At 36.3% G+C, this 22,192-nt stretch overlaps 1 protein-coding gene across 1 annotated transcript in view; it reads right to left on the bottom strand.

Annotated features, from left to right (window-relative positions):
- The window catches only part of WDPCP (WD repeat containing planar cell polarity effector), a gene marked incomplete at its 5' end in the record, with an annotated part of 131,281 nt that overhangs the window by 75,337 nt on the left and 33,752 nt on the right, over nucleotides 1–22,192 (bottom strand). The window contains 3 exons of the mRNA XM_060188428.1: nucleotides 8,367–8,558; nucleotides 12,742–12,875; nucleotides 16,706–16,820. Of these exons, the coding sequence (XP_060044411.1) occupies nucleotides 8,367–8,558; nucleotides 12,742–12,875; nucleotides 16,706–16,820 (441 nt within the window). The remainder of the gene's footprint in view (nucleotides 1–8,366; nucleotides 8,559–12,741; nucleotides 12,876–16,705; nucleotides 16,821–22,192) is intronic.

Genomic DNA, 22,192 nt, shown 5'->3' with positions numbered 1-22,192 from the left:
CCAATGCCTGCCCTGTATTTTTTCAAGCTGTCTAACTTCACTCAAACTCTGTGCTTGAAAATCCACCTAAGCAGTGGGTTTTGATTACCCACCATAATTGCTCTTAAAGACGACTAAATTCTGTCACAGAGCCTGGATTCCTTCTAGCTGAGCAACATCTTCCTTTGATCCCACTGTTCATATCCCCTTTTCAAATACTCATTTAGCCAGTGATTTTCTTGTGGTATTTGGAGTTTCATTAAGTTCTAATTGTAGTTATACATCTACTTTTACTGTAATCTTAAAAATAATAAAATTGTGTTTTAATTAAAAGTTACACTACTTTTTATAGTCTACGTAGCAGCTAGCAAAAGCTACAGTGGTAGTAGATATGCAATGAACTTTTGAAACTCTAAATTAACAAAACAACAACACTATAATGCTGGTTGAAATATCATACTTTCCAGAAAGACTGACATTTTGATAAAGAAGCCTCAAGGCAGAAAACTGAGAGGTCAGCTGTCTTTGAATAGGGCTTGTACATATACGAAGACAGCCTAAAAGGAAGTGATGTGGGGGAAATAATTTGTTATAGAATAAGTTAGGTTCAAGGGGTAAGGGAGAAGGATGCCAGACTTCCTCACTTCCAAGTTTGTGAGATTCTCCCCTATGTGGCTTCCTAATTTTAACCAAGACAGAGATGATAAAGGGAAGTAAGACTGTAGAACACACATATATCTTTTCATTCACTGCCATTGCCAGATAACTCTAAAAAGGTAGCCATAAATACCTGCTATATTCCCAAGAAAATTGCTGAAATTTAAGGCAGGGAAGTATTTTGCCTGGTTAAGATACTTTAAAGTTTAAACATTATGAAGTATTTGATTGTGCACCACCTTCAGGAAAGTAAGATGGGATTCTTGAAAAAGAAAAAGAAAGAAAAGGATTTTATGCTAACCACAGTTGTTTTATATGTCTTATTTACAGTCTTTTCTTCCCAATAATCCAACATTAAGTATTAGAATCTACATTCTATAGGTAGGAAATGAGGGTCAATGAAAAAGTATGATTTGTCTTTGGTTAAAAACTAGAGCTAGAGTTTAAATCCAGAACTATTATTAAAAACTCAGGTTTCTGCAATAAATGCTTCCTTGTAGGGTTGGGAGGTACCATAATGCTTATGCAGCTGAAGCTCTGAGGTCTCAAGTTCAAACCATAGCACTGCCATAAAGTAAAGTTGAACAGAACTCTGGAAAGTCTCTCTCCCCCCCCATTAAAGTAAATATTTATTTAAAGGAAAAAAAAAGCAAAGAAAGAAATGCTGCCTTGCAAGCAAAGGTAATTAGTTTCCATGAATGTATCGGCTCTTCCTGTGTGTGACCTCAGTGAGGGAAAGAGAAGAACCACATAGCATTTAGGAACCATGAATTACTGGAAGAATTCCACACAGGGAGAAAGAGGGTGAAAAGAATGGATGAACTGAAGAGACAAATAACACAAATGATGTGAAGCCTATTAACTTTGGGGTGAGAAAGAATGAGTCTTGGTCAGTGCTCTATTTGTCCAGTTGTGAATAAGAAACTACTTTGCATGATTAAGTTTGGAAGGCAGCTTAACAAGATAAGCAAAACATTTCAGCCTATGAAAACAAGAAACCTGTATATAAAGATATTGCCATAATCAAGGTATCATGTATGAGGAGAGTAATAAGCATGTGAGTGATAGTAAATCTGCCAAGTGATAATAAATCTGCAAATGACATACCATACTTAGGGTGAAAGTTTAGGTCAATCTAGAATATAAAATTACTTGGATGTTACCCAACATCTTTCATTTAGTTAAAATGAAAAATAGACTGATATTGTAATTTTAACAATAAGACATTTTTACATATAAGTAGAAACAGATAGTAAAAAATGGACTCAAAATATGGCAAAAAGACTCAACAGAATAAAATCTATGCATTATTATTTTTTTCAGAAAAAATATTAATATGATGACTGAAATGAGGGAGATGAAGTACTACAGCTGTATTGTCAACAGTTTTTTAGTGTTATTAAAGTATGCCCTTTGACTAAAGAACTACAAGGTTGGAAAACAGGTTGATACATTTACTAGCTATGCCTTTTTGTTAGCAGATCATTTGTAAATAAGTTGAAACTATCAAATATTTTTATTATTCAAAGATATCAAGAAAAAATACAAACTTTAAAAGATCCAAGTTTAAACATACTAAGCAGAAAGCTCTCATATTTATGTAGTCAGTTTTCCTCCCAAAATGAACTTATACTGTAGTACTAGTAAGAGGGTGATCAGCCAAGTTATAACGCTAAGATAAAAGAACAAAAAATATAGTGTGTAGTGAAGGATGAAATGCTAAGTGACAATGCCCTGAAGAAAAATCATGGAGAAGAGAAGAGAAAGAGAGAAGACCATGCTCGATGATACTCATGTCACCCAGCAAGATTAATTTGAAGTCCAATCTCCCATCTCCCATGAAGCATGCTCACTGTCATCCTCTACAAACTTCATCAAGAATTCTCTTCTCTCACTGAGTTCACAGTTTTAATCCTATCTTCATTTACTCTCCTAGGCATGGTAATGCCTGAGACCACTATAAAAATCTTAAGGTATATAGCAAGGGGCTGTGATAAAGAACAAGGTAATAAGTTCTATCTAATTTGCATAGTAAATAGGCAAATAATGAAATAAGTGTGAGTAATTGGGGTTAAAAAAAAAACTTTGTAACAGCATCAAAATGAATATACTGCCCAGAGCTATATACAAATTTAATGCTAGCCCCATCAATATCCCAACCATTTTTTTTTTTTTAAGAATAGAACAAAAGTTACAAATGTTTATCAGGAACCAGAAAAGACCTTTGAATTGTCAAAACAATCTTGAGAAGAAAGTATAAAACGGGAGGCATCACACTCCCAGGTCTGAAATTGTATTATAGGGCCATTGTAATAAAAACTGCTTGGTACTGGAACATGAATAGACACACTGACCAGTGGGATAGAATCGAGAGCTCAGAATAAGCCCTCATATCTATGGACATCTAATCTTTGACAAAGGTGCCAGACTATTAAATGGGGAAAGCAGAGTCTCTTCAACAAATGGTGTTGGAAAAATTGGGTTAGAACATGCAGAAAAATGCAACTGAACCACTATATTTCACCAAACACAAAAGTAAAATGGATCCAGGACTTGGATGTTAGAGAAATTATCAAATACGTAGAGGAAAATATTGGCAGAACTCTTTTTCCGTCCAAATTTTAAAGGCATCTTCAATGATACAAATCCAATTACAAAGAAGACTAAATTAAAAAAAAAAGTCAATGGACTACATCAGATTAAAAAGCTTCTTCACAGCAAAAGAAACCACCACTCAAACAAAGAGACTTCCCACAGAGTGGGAAAAGATCTTTACATGGCATACATCAGACAAGTGGCTAATAACCAAAATATATAAGGAGTTCACCAAACTTGGCAACAAGAAAACAAATGACCCCATCCAAAAATAGGGTATGGATATGAACAGAATATTCTCTATAGAAGATATCCAAAAGGCCAACAAACATGAAAAAATGCTCCAAGACACTGATAGTTAGAGGAACGCAAATAAAGACAACAATGAGATACCACTTCACTACTATGAGAATATCATACATCAGAAATGATAGTGGCCTTTGGCCCACCCACATGTTAGCTGTTAGGCTCAGGCAAAAATTAGTAAAGTCATAGGCCCCTTAGAATATACCTAAAATAGACCTAATTTCACCTGTTATATTCTTGCTTCTAGGTTCCTGATTATTAAACAATTTGTTCTACTTTATATCTTAATGCCTTTTTCAGACACCAAGTTGCACAAGCTACCATGATATCAACCTGACTCCTCCAAGCAGACAACCTCACCAACGTACCCTAGAACCCATCTCTCCAGAGCTCTGCCCCACTAGAGAAAGACAGAAACAGGCTGGGAGTATGGACTGACCTGCCAATGCCCATGTTAAGCAGAAAAGCAATGACAGAAACCAGACTTTCCACCTTCTGTACCCCCACAATGATCCTGGATCCATATTCCCAGAGAGATAAAGAATAGGAAAGCTCATAAATAACAACAATAATAATTACAACAATAAAACAACAATAACAACAAGGGCAACAAAAAGGAATAAATAAAGGAAAAAGAAATGTTTAAAAAACAAAAAAAAGGGAGTCGGGTGGTAGCGCCGTGGGTTAAGCGCACATGGCGTGAATCCAGGGACCAGCTTAAGTATCCCTTAAATATGGTTTGAGCCCCCCAGCTCCGGGAGTCACTTCACAAGCAATGAAGAAGGTCTGCAGGTGTCTATCTCTCTCCTCCTCTGTCTTTCCCTCCTCTCTCCATTTCTCTCTGTACTATCCAACAACGATGACATCAGTAACAATAATAGTAACTACAACAATAAAAAAATACAACAAGGGCAACAAAAGGGAATTAAAAAAAAAAGAAATGTTTAAAAAAATAGGAAAGCTTCCAGTGGAGGGGATGGGATATTGGACTCTGGTGGAATTTTATCCCTTATTGTATGGTTTTGTTCATATTTTCTATTTTATAAATAAATCAAATAAAAAATTAAAACAAAGGAAGAAAGAAAGAGAGAAAGAAAAGGTAACAGCAACAAATGCTGGAGAGGCTGTGGGAACAAAGGAACCTTCCTGTACTGCTGGTGGGAAGGTAAATTAGTCCAACCTTGGTGGAAAGCAGTCTGGTGAACTCTCAGAAGGCTTGATAGAAGTGGATCTAACCTATGATCCTGCAATTCCTCTCCTAGGGATACATCCTAAGGAACCAAACATACTCATGCAAAAAGATTTGTCTATACTTATGTTCATAGCAGCACACTTTGTAATTGCCAAAACCTAGAAGCAATCCAGGTGTCCAACAACAGATGAGTGTCTGAGTAAGCTATGGTATATATACACAATGGAATACTACTCAGCTATTAAAAATGGTGAATTCACCTTCTTCACCCCATCCTGGATGAAGCTCAAAGAAATCATGTTAAATGAGATAAGTCAGAAACAAAAGGATGACTACAGGATGATCTCACTCATAGACAGAAGTTGAAAAACAAGATCAGAAGGGAAAATTCTGAAGAGAACTTGGACTGGAGTTGGTGCATTGCACCAAAGTAAAAGACTCTGGGGTGGGGTGAGGTTTCAGGTCCTGGAATATGATGGCAGGGGAGGACCTAGTAGGAGCTGAATTGTTAAGTGGAAAACTGGGGAATGCTATGCATGTATCAACGATTATATTTTACTGTCAACTGTAAACCATTAATCCCCCAATAAGAAATTAATTTTTTTAAAAAAATACTTTTGAGTGGAGTAGGTAGCATAATGGTTATACAAAAAGATTCTCATGTTTGAGGCTCCAATATCTCACCCGAGATCTGGTTTAAAAAAAAAAAAGGAGGGCAGGCAGTAGCTCATCTGCTAGAGTGCACAGTGTATATTTTACCACACACAAGGAATCAAGTTAAATCAAGTTACTTACCCACCTTCTGGGGGTAAGTAGCAAGCTTCATAAGCAATGAAACAGGGCTACATGCCTCCCCTCCTCTTCCCTCCACTCCCTTTCCTCTCAATTAGTCTCTATCCAAAATAAATAAAACATTAAAAAATAACAAATACTATAAATCACTAATTACCCAATAAAATTTTAAAATAATCAAGACTTTATATTGTGGTCTGCTAAAAGTCTAAACAAGAGATTATTTTGAAAAGCATAAAGATGAAAACATAGAAACACAGAAAATCGCTAAACTAAAGACTATCATTGTAGAGTGGCCTATAAAGTGTTGTTAAAATTTCGGAGGCTCTTGCCGGCCCGGCTTGCTTCATGGGCGGGTAACAGAGACGCGGAGACAACGGCTGGGCAGGGAAGCTGTATTTCTTTATTCAGGAACAACGATTCATAAACTAAGACAAACTAATCACCAAACAGAACTCTGCTGTCTCTTTGCGGCGGCACAAACACTCTCTCTTACTCTTGAACTCAGGAACTCTCCAACTCTAGAACTCTCCGAACTCAGGAACCCAGGAACTCTCTCTCTCTGGCACTCTCTCTTACTCTGAAACCCTGAAACTCTCGAACTCAGGAACTCCGGAACTCTCGCACTCTCGAACTCAGGAACCCTCTCCCTTACTCTCGAACTCAGAAACTCTTGGACTCAGGAACTCTCGTACTGGGGAACCCTCTGAAACTCTTCCACTGAGTTCCTGAGTTCGAGAGTAAGGGAGAGGGTTCCTGAGTTCGAGAGTGCCAGAGTTGGAGGGTTCCTGAGTTCCAGAGTTCGAGAGTTTCAGGGTTACAGAGTAAGAGAGAGTGCCAGAGAGACAGAGTTCATGGGTTCCTGAGTTCCAGAGTAAAAGAAAGAGTGCTTGCGCCGCCGCAAAGAGACAGCAGAGTTCTGTTTGTTTAGTTTGTCTTAGTTTATGAATCGTTGTTCCTGAATAAAGAAATACAGCTTCCCTGCCCAGCCAATGTCTCCGCGTCTCTGTTACCCGCCCGTGAAGCTAAGCCGGCCGGCAAGAGCCTCCGAAATTTTAACAACAATAAAGGGAGATAATGATACCAGAAAAGAGATGGGGTGACTATACATAATGTTTTACTTTTTGTTTTTCCTAAACTGTATGGCAATGAAAGAAACAGAATATTAAAAAAAAAAAAAAAAAAAAAGCTAAGAATGAGTGGAAAAGATAAAGAGGAGGTCTAAGGGTCTTGAAATGTCCCAATTTAAAGGATAAAAGTTTACAGAACATTCCTTTTCTAAAATTAAAAAAAATTATTGATATTTGTTCATTTATTGGGTAGAGACAGCCAAAAATCAAGAGGGAAGGGGGGTGACAGAGAGGAAGAAAGACAGACACCTGCGTCACTGCTTCACCATTCGCAAAGCTTTTGCCCTGCAGGTGGGAATTGGGGACTCCAACCCTGGTCCTGGCGCACTGTAACATATGCACTCAACTAGGTGTGCCACCATCCAGTCCCTTTGACAGAACATTCCTAAAGTGCCTTCAGTTTTTGTTTTAATCAAAGTAGCACAAGAAGTAGTACAAGATTGTGTGTAAATGTGTGTGTAATTTTTTGATACAGACAATGAGATAGAGAGAGTAAAAGAGACCACAACAACAAAGCTTTCTTTAGCATGTATATACTTGTATATACATCTCTTTACAAGCTTAAAGTCAATCTATCTACTAGGAAGTATAAATGTTTCCTAATTCATACATTTTCTCTAACATGTGTGAATGAATAAGATCCTTCAATCTGCAGAACTGTTGGTTAAAACTGCATAATTATTGAAAAGTTATTTCATGAAAGAACAGATCAGTGGAATAGACTAGAGAAGCCAGAACTCACAGATCAGATCACTTGGTACAGATGTAACATGAGCACCTTCAAGAGCAGAGATTACTTCCCCCCAGTAAAATGATTTGCTATATTAAAAAAAAGTGGGTAAAATATCTGAACAGATAGTTCTCTAAAAAAAGACATACAGATGGCCTACAGACATTAAAAAAAAAAATTCACATCACTTATCATTAGGGAATTCACAATGGTGAGAATAGCCTACACAAAAAGATTGGAAATTACAAGTGCTGGCAAAGATGTGGAGGAAAAAAAACAAAACTCTTGATATACTGTTGTAAGAATCCAAAATAGTGTAACCCCTGTGGAAAATAATATGCATCTCCCTTAAACAAATAAAAATATCTTATAATCCAGCAGTACTATTCTGATCTTTTAAAAATTGAGGTAACTCTGATTTACAATGTTGATTATGTTGTAGGAGCAGCTTCACACCTTCTCCAATAGATGTTACCACACACTACTACCAAAAATACTAATATTTCTCTAAGGCTTTGCTTTTAAAACAGCTTAATTTATGGATTTAAACACATTTGACTCAGTGAGCTTCATAAATGTAATTGTTAGCCCTTTGAGTTTGAGCCAAACTCAAATGATCTTTGTCTGTGACAACAGGAGACTCAGAGTTGTTCCTCATTTTGTCTCTACTTTTCAATTAATAAACCCATATCACATAGAGATTAGTAATCTATACAAGAGCAGAGCTTGGTGGTTGCAGAGTGGGAATCTGAACCCAGAAGCATGTACTTTTAGTCACTGTGTGACTTAGAATAGGTGTGAGACTCTCTGTGTATCCCCTGCCATCTGATACTTACAGTGATCTCATTTTATTTATATATTCTCTTCTTTTTTTAAATATTTAGAAAATAGTTTTTATATTTTCACATTGATTTCAGAATAGAAAAGCTAATAACCACATTTTATTTGCTCTTCATTAAAATGTACATATTTGTTCTAGATTTACCTCCAGTCTTCCTTGAGCACAACCCAGAAGCAGCAAATTGGCTCTGTCCTTCTCAGATGAAATGGGGGCCCAAGGCCAGGCATCATCATTGACCAAAGGCCACCAGCAAACCACCATATCCTGAACACAATTGATAGCTAGACGACGTGCTGTGGTTCTGTTTACTGGGCCAGGAATTTCACAGTAAGAAATCTAATGGTTGAAAAAAGAATCATATGAAAATTATTTTTTAAATGCAAAATCCTTAAAGTATTAAAAAATGGAAGCATCTGTAAATGTAGATAAATGCAAGTAAATATGCATGTTAAACATGTGCTTAAGGAGGTGTCAGAATTTACCAAATTCTTTTGACACATATGAAAAAGACATATGTTCAAAATTGTCCCATTTTTAGCAGAGGAAAGGAATAATGTAAGTTAGGGAGGAATTGGCTGTAGCAATCCCAATCAATACCAAAATGTACAGTCATGGCTGCTTGACAGTATCGGACTACACGTGAGATTAAAGACCAGCTATATTAAATGACAAGTTGAGTACTGCTGACCAAAGGTGTCTGAGTACTGCTGACCAAAGGTGTCTGACCACTGTTTAAGACATAACACATTATTAACAATGACTGACAATAAAAACACTAGAGGCAAACATCACTTTAAATAATATATGATACATACATATACATACATTTCTTGCATAAAGGGATAAGCCAGAGCATCATGCGTAAAAGTTTATGCAGCTTTTGAGAATTGTGCCTCTCTTCCTTAGAAAGGATTTGTAGAATTTATTATTCAAACTATGTTATTTTGGAACATGGTTATTTGAAAACATAAGCACAGCACCATCTGGGTGACACATGCCAAGGAAATATAGATTGCACCGTATTTCTGCTTAAGGAATTAATGGAAGGTTGATAGCTTGGAAGAAAAAAAAACTATCTTGCCATTGCTGGTCAGCAATAATCGAACCACTTTCTGGGGATTAAGCGCATGGCTAAGCCTACTGGACCAGACACTAGCAAAGGGCAGGGGGTCTTCTTATCAGAGAAATGCTTCTGGAGCCAGTCTCACTACATGACAGATTGCTTTCATATTCCTGTCTGCAAGGCAACAAAGGATGGCAGTAATGCGATAATGCCAGAGTGCAATGGGTGTTAAGAACCCGTTGCATTTATGTATTGTATTTAGTAAATAATCAGGCTCATCCAAATTGTGATCTCACCACTCAACCAAGGCCATTAAAATCAAGGTTAATGCTTTAATAATCCTCTGCTATTTTTTTAATATGGTCAAAAGGAACCCTTTTCTATTTGCATGGCCATAATATTATTGACCTCTTCATCCTCTGAATGCACATCAAAAGGAACTGAAATCAAAGTAATTACCAGTGTTGTTAGCTCATGGTAAACATTTAACTCCTTGCACTGTCCCTTCACTGGCAAATAGATCGAACTGGATTTTTTTAAATGTAGATAGAAAAATTTGTTAAAGGTCAATAGTTTGAGGATACTTAAGCTGTAATTTTCTTTGCAAAATTATTTTCATCAAAAAAATTAAGTGATACAGCCACATAGAAAAGCAAAATACTCTGTATTATTCCCTTGGCTTTAAAAATACAGTTAGATAACAACAGACAGCACTAATACACTTTATGCTTAGAAGTGAAATTCTTATATTAGAATTAAAATATCATTATCTTAACTATCTTCTTATTTGAAAAATAGTACTGTGGAATTGCTGAGTATCTAAAAGTATACATATTATTTTGATGTCTTCTAGGTAAAGAAAATTACAATGATTATAGAATCAGCTGATATTGGTGACCTTGGCAAACTTCTAAAATTTCCAATGGAGGGGATGAGACATAGAACTCTAGTGGTGGGAACTGTACGGAATTATACCCGTTATCTTAACAATTGTGTAAATCAATATGAAATCAAAAATTTAAAAAAAGGAAGAAAATTTTAAAATAAGGAAGAAAATTAGAGACTTTTAGTCCTCATATAATGAGAATTAGTTATATTATCTGAATTTTATGTTTCCTATGAGTTTTGATCCAATGATATAGTCAAGAGAGCAAGTAGAATGAACAAATTTCCAGCGGGTTAAGCGCAGGTGGCGCAAAGCACAAGGACCGGCATAAGGATCCCGGTTCGAACCCTGGCTCCCCATCTGCAGGGGAGTCGCTTCACAGGTGGTGAAGCAAGTCTGCAGGTGTCTATCTCTCCTCCTCTCTGTCTTCCCCTCCTCTCTCCATTTCTCTCTGTCCTATCCAACAACGACAACAATAATAATAACTACAACAATAAAACAACAAGGGCAACAAAAGGGAATAAATAAATAAAAAAAATTTTTTAAAAGAATGAACAAATTTCTTAAAATATTCTTTCAATGAATAAATAATAATTTTTACCAAGTATTATCTTAAATGTTGAGACAAAGGAAAATGCATGAACTTTCAAAAGGGAAACAGGATGCTCCTTTGAGGTGTATAAAAGCCATGGAGAAATGATGTGTCTAATACTAAAAATCCAAAGACAGAAAGAATAAGCTAGTAAGTAATAAGTTAAGGCCCAAGCACAAGAACTCATAAATTAAGTGTATTTTCCACATCATTTCTTAAGTAACAGTAACATTCTGATATTAATGGAAAGTTGCTATCTTTGAGTTAAGAAAAGTTTACCAAGCTATCACACTCATGATAGAGAAACCAGTCTTAAATTTTTTACATAATAGCATTATAAGTACTTTAACAAGTTTGAGTTAATGCTTCATTGTAAAGGCTAGTAGTATCAAATATTTCGTAAATCTTCATTTTGTCAATCAGGATGCTAACATCTCATTAAGAATGTTAGCACTATTTTGTGACTAACTATAATATACTAATGAGTATGTCTGATTTCAGTTAGAGATAAGTATTATACAAAATACTATAGAAGCTTGAAAAAGTTATCAAAGCCAAATTATAGTTATTACAATAAATTTTTCTGTATATGTAATATTTTTATTAGGACATAATTGTTCTTTTTTTTCCTCTTTATTCTTTTATTGGGAGACTAACAGTTTATAATACAATTGTTGACTTCTCATCAATTTCTCATCTCACCAGGTATGCTAGACACTCTTACCCCCAAATTAAGTCCATCATCATGAATTCTTTCATGTTTTACTCCATGTTAAAAATCTTTCTTATAAAAACAAATATTTCTACTAACTACAATAAGAGCTCCCTCAACCCCAACACACAGACACACACACACACACACACACACACAGTTTAAAGCCACAAAACTGACTTCTAATAGTCTTTTCCCTGCCTATAGAAACTCTAGCTATGCCTAACTATGCATCTTTTTTAAGGAAGCTATATATCAACTCTATTCCCAGTGAACAGTGAACTGTCTCAAATCCACATCACAGAGGCTGGATCAATCTTGCAAACACAAGTCATTGCTGAAAAGAGGCCTTGAACTGTAACAGCCTGGAAAATGTATTAGATATTCATCCTAGCAGAGAGTATACCTTCCAAGCAGTTAAAATGTAATGTGGCAAAACTTAAACACATCATTTAAAATAAAAATCCTACCTTAACAGATATAAAGTCCCTGATACAAGGAAACATATTACCTGGGGTTAGTGAAGGGAGAGATACTAACACATGAAGGATATTTCTTTTTGCATTTTTTTCCAGTTATAGTTAGAAATTGGAGATGGTAGCCTTCCCATTTCTTGTTTGCTGTACTTTTCTATTAACCTTTGAAAGTGCCTTTCCCTTCTTTTCTTATGAAATGGAAGCTAGGATAGCTAGCCTAGCCTACAGAGGTGATCTGAGGTCTTAAGAAAAAATATGAATGATATATATACCATCACTAGCATGAAAACCATTTTCAAACATGTATGTTGCCTCTCTTATCTGTTTTAAACTTCCATTAGTAGTATAAAAATTGCTCCAAATACGCCTTTATTTATCCCCCCCACCCTACCATCCTAAAATGAAAGTAGAAAGGTCACTATTTCTAGCAGAACAGGATTAATCCTTTAATAACTTCTTTTTAAAAATATTTTTTTATTTATTTAGTTGTATAGAGACAGACAGAAGTTGAGAGGGAAAGGGGTGATAGAGAGGGAGAGAGGCAGAGAGACACCTGCAGCCCTGCTTCACCATTTGTGAAGCTTTCCCCTGCAGGTGGGGGCCGGGGACTCGAACCCAGGTCCTTGTGCATTGTAATGCGTGCGCTCGACCAGGTGCGCCACCACCTGGCCCCTAATAACTTCTTTCTAAAGTATGGTTGTGTTCAAGAACTGCGAGCATCACTATCAACTTGTGATGATATTCTTTGTGTTCTAACAAAAAAAATGACTATATAAATTGAAATCTCTACCTTGTAATCCAAGGACGAAAGTTTTTCCAGTCTTTTGTTTACATCAGGAGAAGACATCTTCTTAGTGAACTGAATAAAACATAGTTTGTTTTGTGATAAAAATGACAGCATGATAAAGTTGTCTGTGAGAAGAGCTAAGGAAAAAAAAAGATTTGAGAATGCCATCAAATATGTCAGAATAAAAATAATAATGATTGCTAGATTTTCTTGCACAGAAATATTTAAAAAGCTATTTTAGGAAAATAAATATTAAGTGAATTCACTAAAGGCTCTACAGATCAAAACACCATTATGATGGTTTATTTTTAAATTTTTAAAATTTATTTTCCATTTTGTTGCCCTTGTTTTATTGTTGTAGTTATTATTGATGTTGTCAGATAGGACAGAGAGAAATGGAGAGAGGACGGGAAGACAGAGGGGGAGAGAAAGACAGACACCTGCAGACCCGCTTCACTGCTTGTGAAGCAACCCCCCTTGCAGGTGGGGAGCTGGAGGCTTGAACCGGGACCCTTACACCGATCCTTGTGCTTTATGCCACGTGCACTTAACCCACTGAACTACTGCCTGACTCCCATTATGATGTTTTATAATGATACTGAAAATGTTGGAAATAACCATTACCAGTCTAATCATGCATGCATTTGATTCTTTTCTTTTGAGTCTTAAATATATACTGACATATAGGAGCAACCACTAAATGTGATGTAACTAGGGCTAGAAAAGCACAAAATAAAGTTTAAAAACTGAATATAAAGATTAAAACATTTACTATGATTTGTGTTTGGCTGTTTATCCTGTATTTATACAATATAAACCATCTGACAGTTGGATTTTTTGGAGGATACAGATCATTGTTAATCTAATTTTCTTATTATAAAATTTCTCATAATAGATTTTCTTTCTGAGAGTATATATCTGACTGAGATAAAACAATTATGCATTACATATCAATACTTAATAATGAATATTAGCAAAATGTTTCTATAGCTTTGTTTCTAAAGCATACAATAGTTCATTAATATTCATGGTTACATGAGGGGCCACTAATGTTATTTAAAACTACATTAAAACAACAGGTATTTGAGAAATGTTTTATATTGTTCCCTAAAGAAATTATTGAATAGCTTTTATATTTTTCTTTACTTCCACACCCCTAGCTATGCAAGCAGTAACCAACAGCGGACCTACACAATTACAGGAGAATCTGGAGAAATGCCAAGAAATCACATTGTTATCATGGTCTCATGAGAGTGTATTATTTGAGGTATAAATAAAAGAAACAAGTGAAAAAGCTATCTCAGAGACATGAATAGTGTTGGAAGTCTCCTTTTTAATTCTTATAGTGAAACAGAACCACTATGACAAAATCATCATAGTTATTTCATCTAGTGTCAATGAAGAGGTCAATTATTAGACATGTGAAAACAGAAACTCTTCCATAGAGATGCTTCCTCAGAAACATATTCTTTAGAAGAATAAAGAAATGCACATTTTAATCCTATCTCCATTTTGTTATTATTATTATGATGATGATAAATGCAGCTAGCTATAGTCATAAAGAGTGCTTCTAAGATGATGTTTTAGTTTATTATTCAATTTATTTCATTATATTACTTATCATGTGACTATTATATCACATAATTGTGCTGGTTAGAGTACAAAGCAGGAAAGTTCTATATTATCACTTCTTTTTTTTTCCTCCAGGGTTATTGCTGGGCTCGGTGCCTGAACCATGAATCCACCGCTCCTGGAGGCCATTTCCCCTCCTTTTGTTGCCCTTGTTGTTGTAGCCTTGTTGTGGTTATTATTATTGCCATTGTTGATGCTGTTCGTTGTTGGATAGGACAGAGAGAAATGGAGTGAGGAGGGGAAGACATAGAGGGGGAGAGAAAGATAAGACACCTGCAGACCTGCTTCACTGCCTGTGAAGTGACTTCCCTGCAGGTGGGGAACCTGGGGCTCGAACCAGGATCCTTACCGCCAGTCTTTGTGCTTTGCGCCACATGCACTTAACCCACTGTGCCACATGCCCTTAACCCACTGCACCACCGCCCGATCCCCCTATTATCATTTCTTTTCTATCCAATAATCCACACTATTCTTTGATTATGAAATTTAAAATACTGAAATATTTTTTATCTCCAATGATAGCCCATTGTGTTTCTTAGGACTTTTTTCCTTGAATAACAGAAAATAACTTAAAACTTCAGGAGTCAGGGCCTGGGTAGTGGCACACCTGGTTGAGCACACATATTACAGTGTACAAGGACCCAGGTTCAAGCCCCTGGTCCCCACCCACAGGGGGGAAGCTTCACGAATGGTGAAGTAGGGCTGCAGGTATCTCTGTCTCTTTCTCTATCTCCCCTCCTCCTCTCAATTTCTGGCTGTCTCTATCCAATAAATAAATAAAGATAATAAAAAAATAAAATAAAAAACAAAAAATTCAGGAGTCAGCACTGTGTAATGAAATGAAAATGGGCACTATAGCTAGAACCTGGGGGTTCAGCTATTAGTTAAGTAACTTTATGTGCTGTTTAGTATTCCTCTTACTAAAATATTGATTAGTATTCTAGGCTACAATTTCCTTACCTATAGAATGAAAATAACTACACTGCATAAAGTACTTCTTTAAATAGAGGTAGCCTGGCATATGATAGGGCTTTTTAGGATTTAATAAATGTATGATACTTGCCTTTTCAAAAACTGCTTTAAATTTTTTCTTTTGACTGTTTTTTGTTTTTTATTTTATTTTAAAAAATTTTTTATTTATAAAAAGGAAACATTGACTAAACCATAGGATAAGAGGGGGCACAACTTCACACAATTCCCACCACCAGAACTCTGTATCCCATACCCTTCCCTGATAGCTTTCCTATTCTATAACCCTCTGGGAGTATGGACCCAAGGTCACTGTGGGATGCAGAAGGTGGAAGGTCTGGCTTCTGTAATTGCTTCCCTCATGAACATGGGCGTTGACAGGTCTAGCCATACTCCCAGCCAATCTCTCTCATTCCTTAGGTGGGGAAGGGCTCTGGGGAAGCAGTGCTCCAGGACACATTGGTGGGGTTATCTGTCCAGGGAAGTCTGGTCGGCATCATGCTAGCATCTGAAACCTGGTGGCTGAAAAGAGAGTTAACATACAAAGCCAAACAAATTGTTGACCAATCATAGACCTAAAGGCTGGAATAGTGTAGATGAAGAGTTGGGGGGTCCTCCATTTTGTAGATAGCTAGTAGGCATATTTTAGTTATATTCCAAAGGGCCTGTTTTTTTGTTTTTTATTTTTATTTTAAAGTCTTTTTTATGTGTTTTGTAGCAATTGCATACTGACTGTGATATCCAGTTTTATCAAAATATATATGGCAATGGTATTTGATATTTAGTAATATCTGAACACTCTCTAAAGTTAATACTAACAATTTCAGAGTAATTATGTGAAAGTCAAGACACACTTTTCCTTTTTTTTGTTAACATGTTTGTTAACAAAATTAACATTTTTAATTAAAATTTTATTTGGGGTCAGTGATAGCTCACTTGGGTAGTGTGCGGCTTTGCCATGTGTGCCACCCAGGCTCGAGCCCTATCTGCACCACATGAAAAGCCCCAGTGTTGTAGTCTCTCTCTCTCCCTCTCTCTCTTTCTCTGCCTCTGTCTAAAAAAAGAAATTTGAAATGTCAACAATAGGAGATTAATTTTAAAGAACACACACAAACTTATTTTGAAAGTGGATTAACATTTTTAAGGAAGACCAAAGTTGCTCAGAATATGACCCTAACATGTAAAAAAAATGATACTAAATATTAGTCAAAACCTGCATTTGTCCTGGGGGTTGTGACTATGCTATTACAAGTAATTACTTGTGTTTGCTAGTCCCCAGTGGTAATAATTAGTCTACCTGTTGGCACACTGTTTCTACTGCCTTACTGCTAATGCAGGCAATTGATTTGCACATGGGGGTAATTACCATCACTGATGGTGTCTGAGATGAGCTTCCCCACCAGGCTTCTGTCAATCACCACTTTTTCCAGCTGAGGCCCAGAACGGCTTAGGGACACCAGCACACCTGAACCAAAGAAGAGCTGAAGCCAGGTGACAGAAAGGGAGAAGAAAGAGAGACATACTGGAATTAGAATTTTTTAAAAGCTTTCTAAATGTATGACTTACACAGATAGTTTTTACTCATCAAAAAGCAATCACTGATGTTCTGAGTAAAAAGATATAGATGGTTAAATGATGCATCACAATAAGTGCATTGATTGTCATATGAAAAAAAAAACAAATATAGATCATGTTTATTAGCAGTCTAATCTTCTAAATACTTAGAAAGTACCAATATAGACACTGCATTTTGAAGTGTAGAGTCTTTCATTAAAACATTCTGAAGGAATTACTGTTTATATAAGAAGTGAAGAGGTTTGAATAGTTATTGCTATGTACTAAATATAAGAAAAATGCTGCCATAGGCTGGGAGATGGCTCATCTGGTAGAGCGCTGACATTACTATATGCAAGGAGTCAGTCCTAAACCCTGGCCACCACATGGGAGCACCTGTTACAGGGAAGCTACATGAATGATGGAGTGGTACTGCAACATTTCTCTTTCTCCCTATCAAACCGAATACAACAAAGGAACAGAGAAATAAGCAAGAGCAGAGCCTAAGTAATATCCCAGGTAGAAAAGGGAAGGAAAGGGGGCCGGGTGGCAGTGCACATGGTTGAGTGCACATGTTACAATGTGCAAGGACCCAGGTTCAAGCCCCTGGTCTCCACCTGGAAGGGTAAAGCTTCACAAGTGATGAAGTAGTGCTGCAGGTGTCTGTCTCTTTTGCTCTCTATTTCCCCTCTTCCTCTCAATTTTAGCTGTCTCTATCCAATAAAGATAATAAAAAATTTAAAAAAAACAGACACACACACACACAGAGAGAGAGAGAGAGAAAGAGAGAAAGAGAAAGAAAGATGGATTGAGGGAGGAAGGAAGAAAAGGGGAGGGAGGGAGGAACCAAAGGGAAGGGAACAAAAAACATGCTTCTGTTATAATACAAAAGTGAATGCTACAATTATTTAGAATTTAGAGCCCACTTCTACAAATAAAGTTCTTGCCAGTTTACATTAAGATACACGTAAATAAGGGCAGTTAAAGTAAAAATGTTAAATTTTAAATTTATAAATACCACATACCAGAAATAATTCCTCAAGAAGGGATTTATAGTAAAGTAAGATTTGTCTACCAATGTTCACCCAATTATTCAACAAAAGATGATTTCATACTGTTGTTTTCCACTAGTGATGGCATAATTCATTCATCTCCAAATGTTTAAAACTTCTGAAGGGACTATGCATATGTGTTTGCTTGTTATCTATGAGATTATGAAATATCAACATTGGAAGAAACTGTTTCACCTTTAAGGCAACAGAATAAAAGCAGATGAATCATGGAAGAGCATATGGTATAAAAGAAAAAAGAAAAAAAAAAAACAATCATCAGTAAACTAATCATGAACATGCTAGCCAAACTGAAAGACAGCTCTGATTTCAAACAAAACAGGGAATTCCCCCACCTACCTAAGCATCATGTCCCAGCTAGAGCAAATGATTCTGTGTCCAGACATATTTGGACATGTGTGAGAGATGTACAGCATGAAGCACCAGAGTAATATAGATACTACTATTCCTACTGTTTCACATATGCATACACAAATCAGAAAGGAAACTGAAGGGACCTATCCTAATAACCGAAAAACTTTCTTTTAATTGAAGCACACAACTTAATAGACTATCTACTTCATGTTAATGCCCCTAAGGGAACAGGAGAAGGTTGGGAGAGGGGTGGGGAAGAAGTTAATATCTCTAGTCACTGGAGGCCAAAATGAGAAAGCAAATTTGTACCAAGAATTTAAAAATAATTTATAAATTAATATCTACTAGATTATTTCAATGAATGCAATATATTATGGTGGCAAACACTAACGGTTCCCTTTTGAGAGAATTTCCCTATTAAAAATGTAGCAAGTGATCTTAGGACTGAACTCCTGAATTCTTTCCTCTCAGAAAGACAAATTTAAGGTCATTTCTCATATCTAGTGCTTCTCTTTTGAAATTCATTTTTTCTACTTTATTAAAAAAAATCTCTAAAATTTGTTCTTTTGTATTTGTTTTTACCTAGTAGAAATTTACAGTCAGCCCTTGGTATTTGAGGAGGATTATTTCCAAGAAAATAGTGTGATATAAACAAAAGATAAAAATGTGATATAAACTCCACACATACTCAAATGCCTTATATAAATTGGCACTGGGAGGGACTGAGCAGTGGCACACCTAGTTAAGCAGACACATTACAGTGTGCAAGTGCCTGGGTTCAAGCTCTTTGTCTCCACCTGCAAGGGGAAAAGCTTCACAAGCAGTGAAGCAATGCTGCAGGTATCTCTCTCTGTCTCTCACTCTATGCCCCTTCCCTCTAAATTTCTCTCTGTTCTACCAAATAAAATAAAGTTAATTTTCTTAATAAAATGTCACTAGGTAATTGGGTGGGAAAGATAGCATAGTGGTTATGTAAAGACTCTCATTCTTCAAGTTCTGAGGCCCCAAGTTTAATTCCCGGCATCAATGTAAACCAGAGCTTAATAATGCTCTGATCTGAAAAAAAAAATGGTGTTGTATTTGCAAAATCCTAATCACATGTTCTTTTATATTTTAAATTTTCTCTGAATACTTATAATACCCAGTACAATGTAAATGATATGCAAATAATAATAATAATTTTTTTTTTTGCTAAGTGGGAGAAACATACTGAAATTAGAATTGAGGAATAATGACAAGAAAAAAAATTTCAAGATGGATAAATACTAGATGATCTCATTCACAGATAAATCAAAGGAAAACACAGGATGAATCCTCAGTGGACTCTTGTCTGTCACAGCAGATTTAGAGAAGGGAGAATTGCTAAGGGGAAGTTTGGGACCTAAGTCTCTATAGTGGAATAAGATGATGGGCTGATTGAGGTAAAAATATACTGATACTGGTTGGAGGGTATGACCAGTGGAAAAGCAATGACAAAAGCCAGACATCCTACCTTCTGCACTGCACAAAGATCTTTGGTCCATACTCCCAGATGGGTAAAGAATAGGGAAACTTCCAATGAAGGGGATGGGATATGGAACTCTGGTAGTGGGAGTTGTACAAATAAATACCCTTCTTATGTCACAATCATGTCAATCAGTATTATAGCTATATCTATATCTGTCTATATCTATCTATATAATCTATCTATATACTGATACCAGTATTGGAGAATGTCAGAAATGTACTCTAGCGACAACTTGAAAATCTTGAAAATCTACATTTTCACAATAAAGAGATATTCCTTACTGTATTGTATAAGGGTTCCTTTTATAGCACCCCTTAGCATTTTCCAGGCATCCTGCCTATGTTTGAATACTGCCAGTGACCAGGGAATCATTAAAGTTATCTCACTATTGAACAATTTAAACACCATTCATTCATTCTTTTCAGTCAATAAATGACTAAATACCAAGTAAAATATAGTGGCTCAAAAGTGAATCAAACACAATCCTTAAAATGGATTTAAAACAGAGATAGAAACAAATACGTGAAATGAAGTTTTATTACTGATTTTATTACAAAAGTAACTGTCAAAGGAATCTTAAGCAAAATAACATACCGGAAAAAGGACTCATAATCAAAGTATACAAAGAGCTCACATGGGGCAACTATATACATCAAAGTAAAAGTACTTAATACTAGTCTATGATTAGACTTAAACCCAATAAACTCAACAATCTAGTAGAATGTTCTAAGGAAGGCATCATAAATTTTCTTATCAAATATTACGTAGGCCCAGACAACCTCCTCTTCTACCCCCTACTTCTTCACTTCCCTCAATCACTCTATCTACTCATCTAACTACACAAAAGTAAGCTCTATGTACTAATCTCTTCTGACAGCATCAGCATTGTTGTCATCCTTTGATAATATTTAGAAGAAGCACTGTATACTATTATCCAAGAAGTATACAGGCAATATATATATATATATCAACTAAAGGACAATTACTGTCCCTATGATAATCTTTATAAGAATCATAGAACTTGAGGTTAACTTAGACCTCACTAAAATCCTTGGTGTATTTCTTCCCCAAATTGATGCCAGACCCCACAGATCTAATACCAAGTTGAATAAAACAAATGACATTCAACACCTTAACAGCTGGGACAAAGTCCAAGCTGGTCAGATAAAGAAGGGACTACAAAAACTGGAAATGGGCAAAAGTCTGGCTCACCCAATGGTGGCCTTTTTGGTCAATACCAGGCCACCAACTTTCTAGTTCTATTCTCAACTCTAATACTAATTCCCAGATGATATTTTTAGTGGACTTTCATGTTAGCTATCAAAATAAATCAAAAATTACTAAAGTCATTGGCCCAATGACCACACCTAAAATGGACTTCCTAGCTTCTTTCCACCCTAAAATCCTTATTCTCTCTGCTCTATTCATACTTATTGGTTCCTGTTTATCAAACATTTTATCCTGCCTTATATCTTACTCCCTTTCAGACACCAAGTTGAAGATGCTACTATGATTCCATCCTGAACTCCCTGGGCAGATGGCCTCACCAATATGTCCTGGAACCTCACCTTTCCACTAGAACTCTACCCCACCAGGGAAAGATAGAAGCAGGCTGTGGGTATGTATTGACCTGCTAACAGCCATGTCCAGTGGAGAAGAAATCACAGAAGCCAGAACTCCCACATTCTGCTTCCCATAAGGAATTCTGGTCCATACTCCCAGAGGGGGTTATGGGAAAGAAGACTAGAGGGTTCTGAACTCCAATTCCATCAGGACTTGGAAAGAGAAGAGGGAAAAAGTAGGACATTCAAAAGTAGTAACAGGTGTAGGTGACTTAGAAAGAAAAGGGAGGACCATAGAAAAAAAGGGAAAATAAATATAAATATATAGACAGATATTTATGAAAATAATAGTTAACCCATATCTGTGGCCTTGGGAGAACTACTGCAGTTTCCAATGGGGACACAGAACTCTGGTGGTGGGAATGGTGAGAAATTATACTCATTATCTCATAATTTTGTAAACCAATATTAAATCACTAATAAAAAAATTAAAGGACTTCCAGAGGCTTAGCTATGGAGTAGCAGCAGCTGCATTTTGCTCTTCCTGATCAACTAGGAAAAGCAACAAGATCACCTGAAAACTCAACAAAATATAAAGTAGGGTCTCTTCAAAAGCTTACCAAGCCACAGATGAGTGCAAACACATGTGGCTCGTGGACAGAAAGGAGGCGAGGTAGTGATTCCTAGGACTAAAAGGCCCTACTCAGGGATGCTGGTGCCAGACTGGGAGTTTAGCAGTGAGGCTCACCATTTCCAGTCCAAGTTAAAGAAACAATGGCTTATAAAAGAAGGAGGAGGAGAAGGAG

This window comes from Erinaceus europaeus, chromosome 3 (genome assembly GCF_950295315.1).
Source record: "Erinaceus europaeus chromosome 3, mEriEur2.1, whole genome shotgun sequence".
NCBI classification, from domain to species: domain Eukaryota; kingdom Metazoa; phylum Chordata; class Mammalia; order Eulipotyphla; family Erinaceidae; genus Erinaceus; species Erinaceus europaeus.
This window is presented reverse-complemented; position numbering and strand designations above follow the sequence as displayed.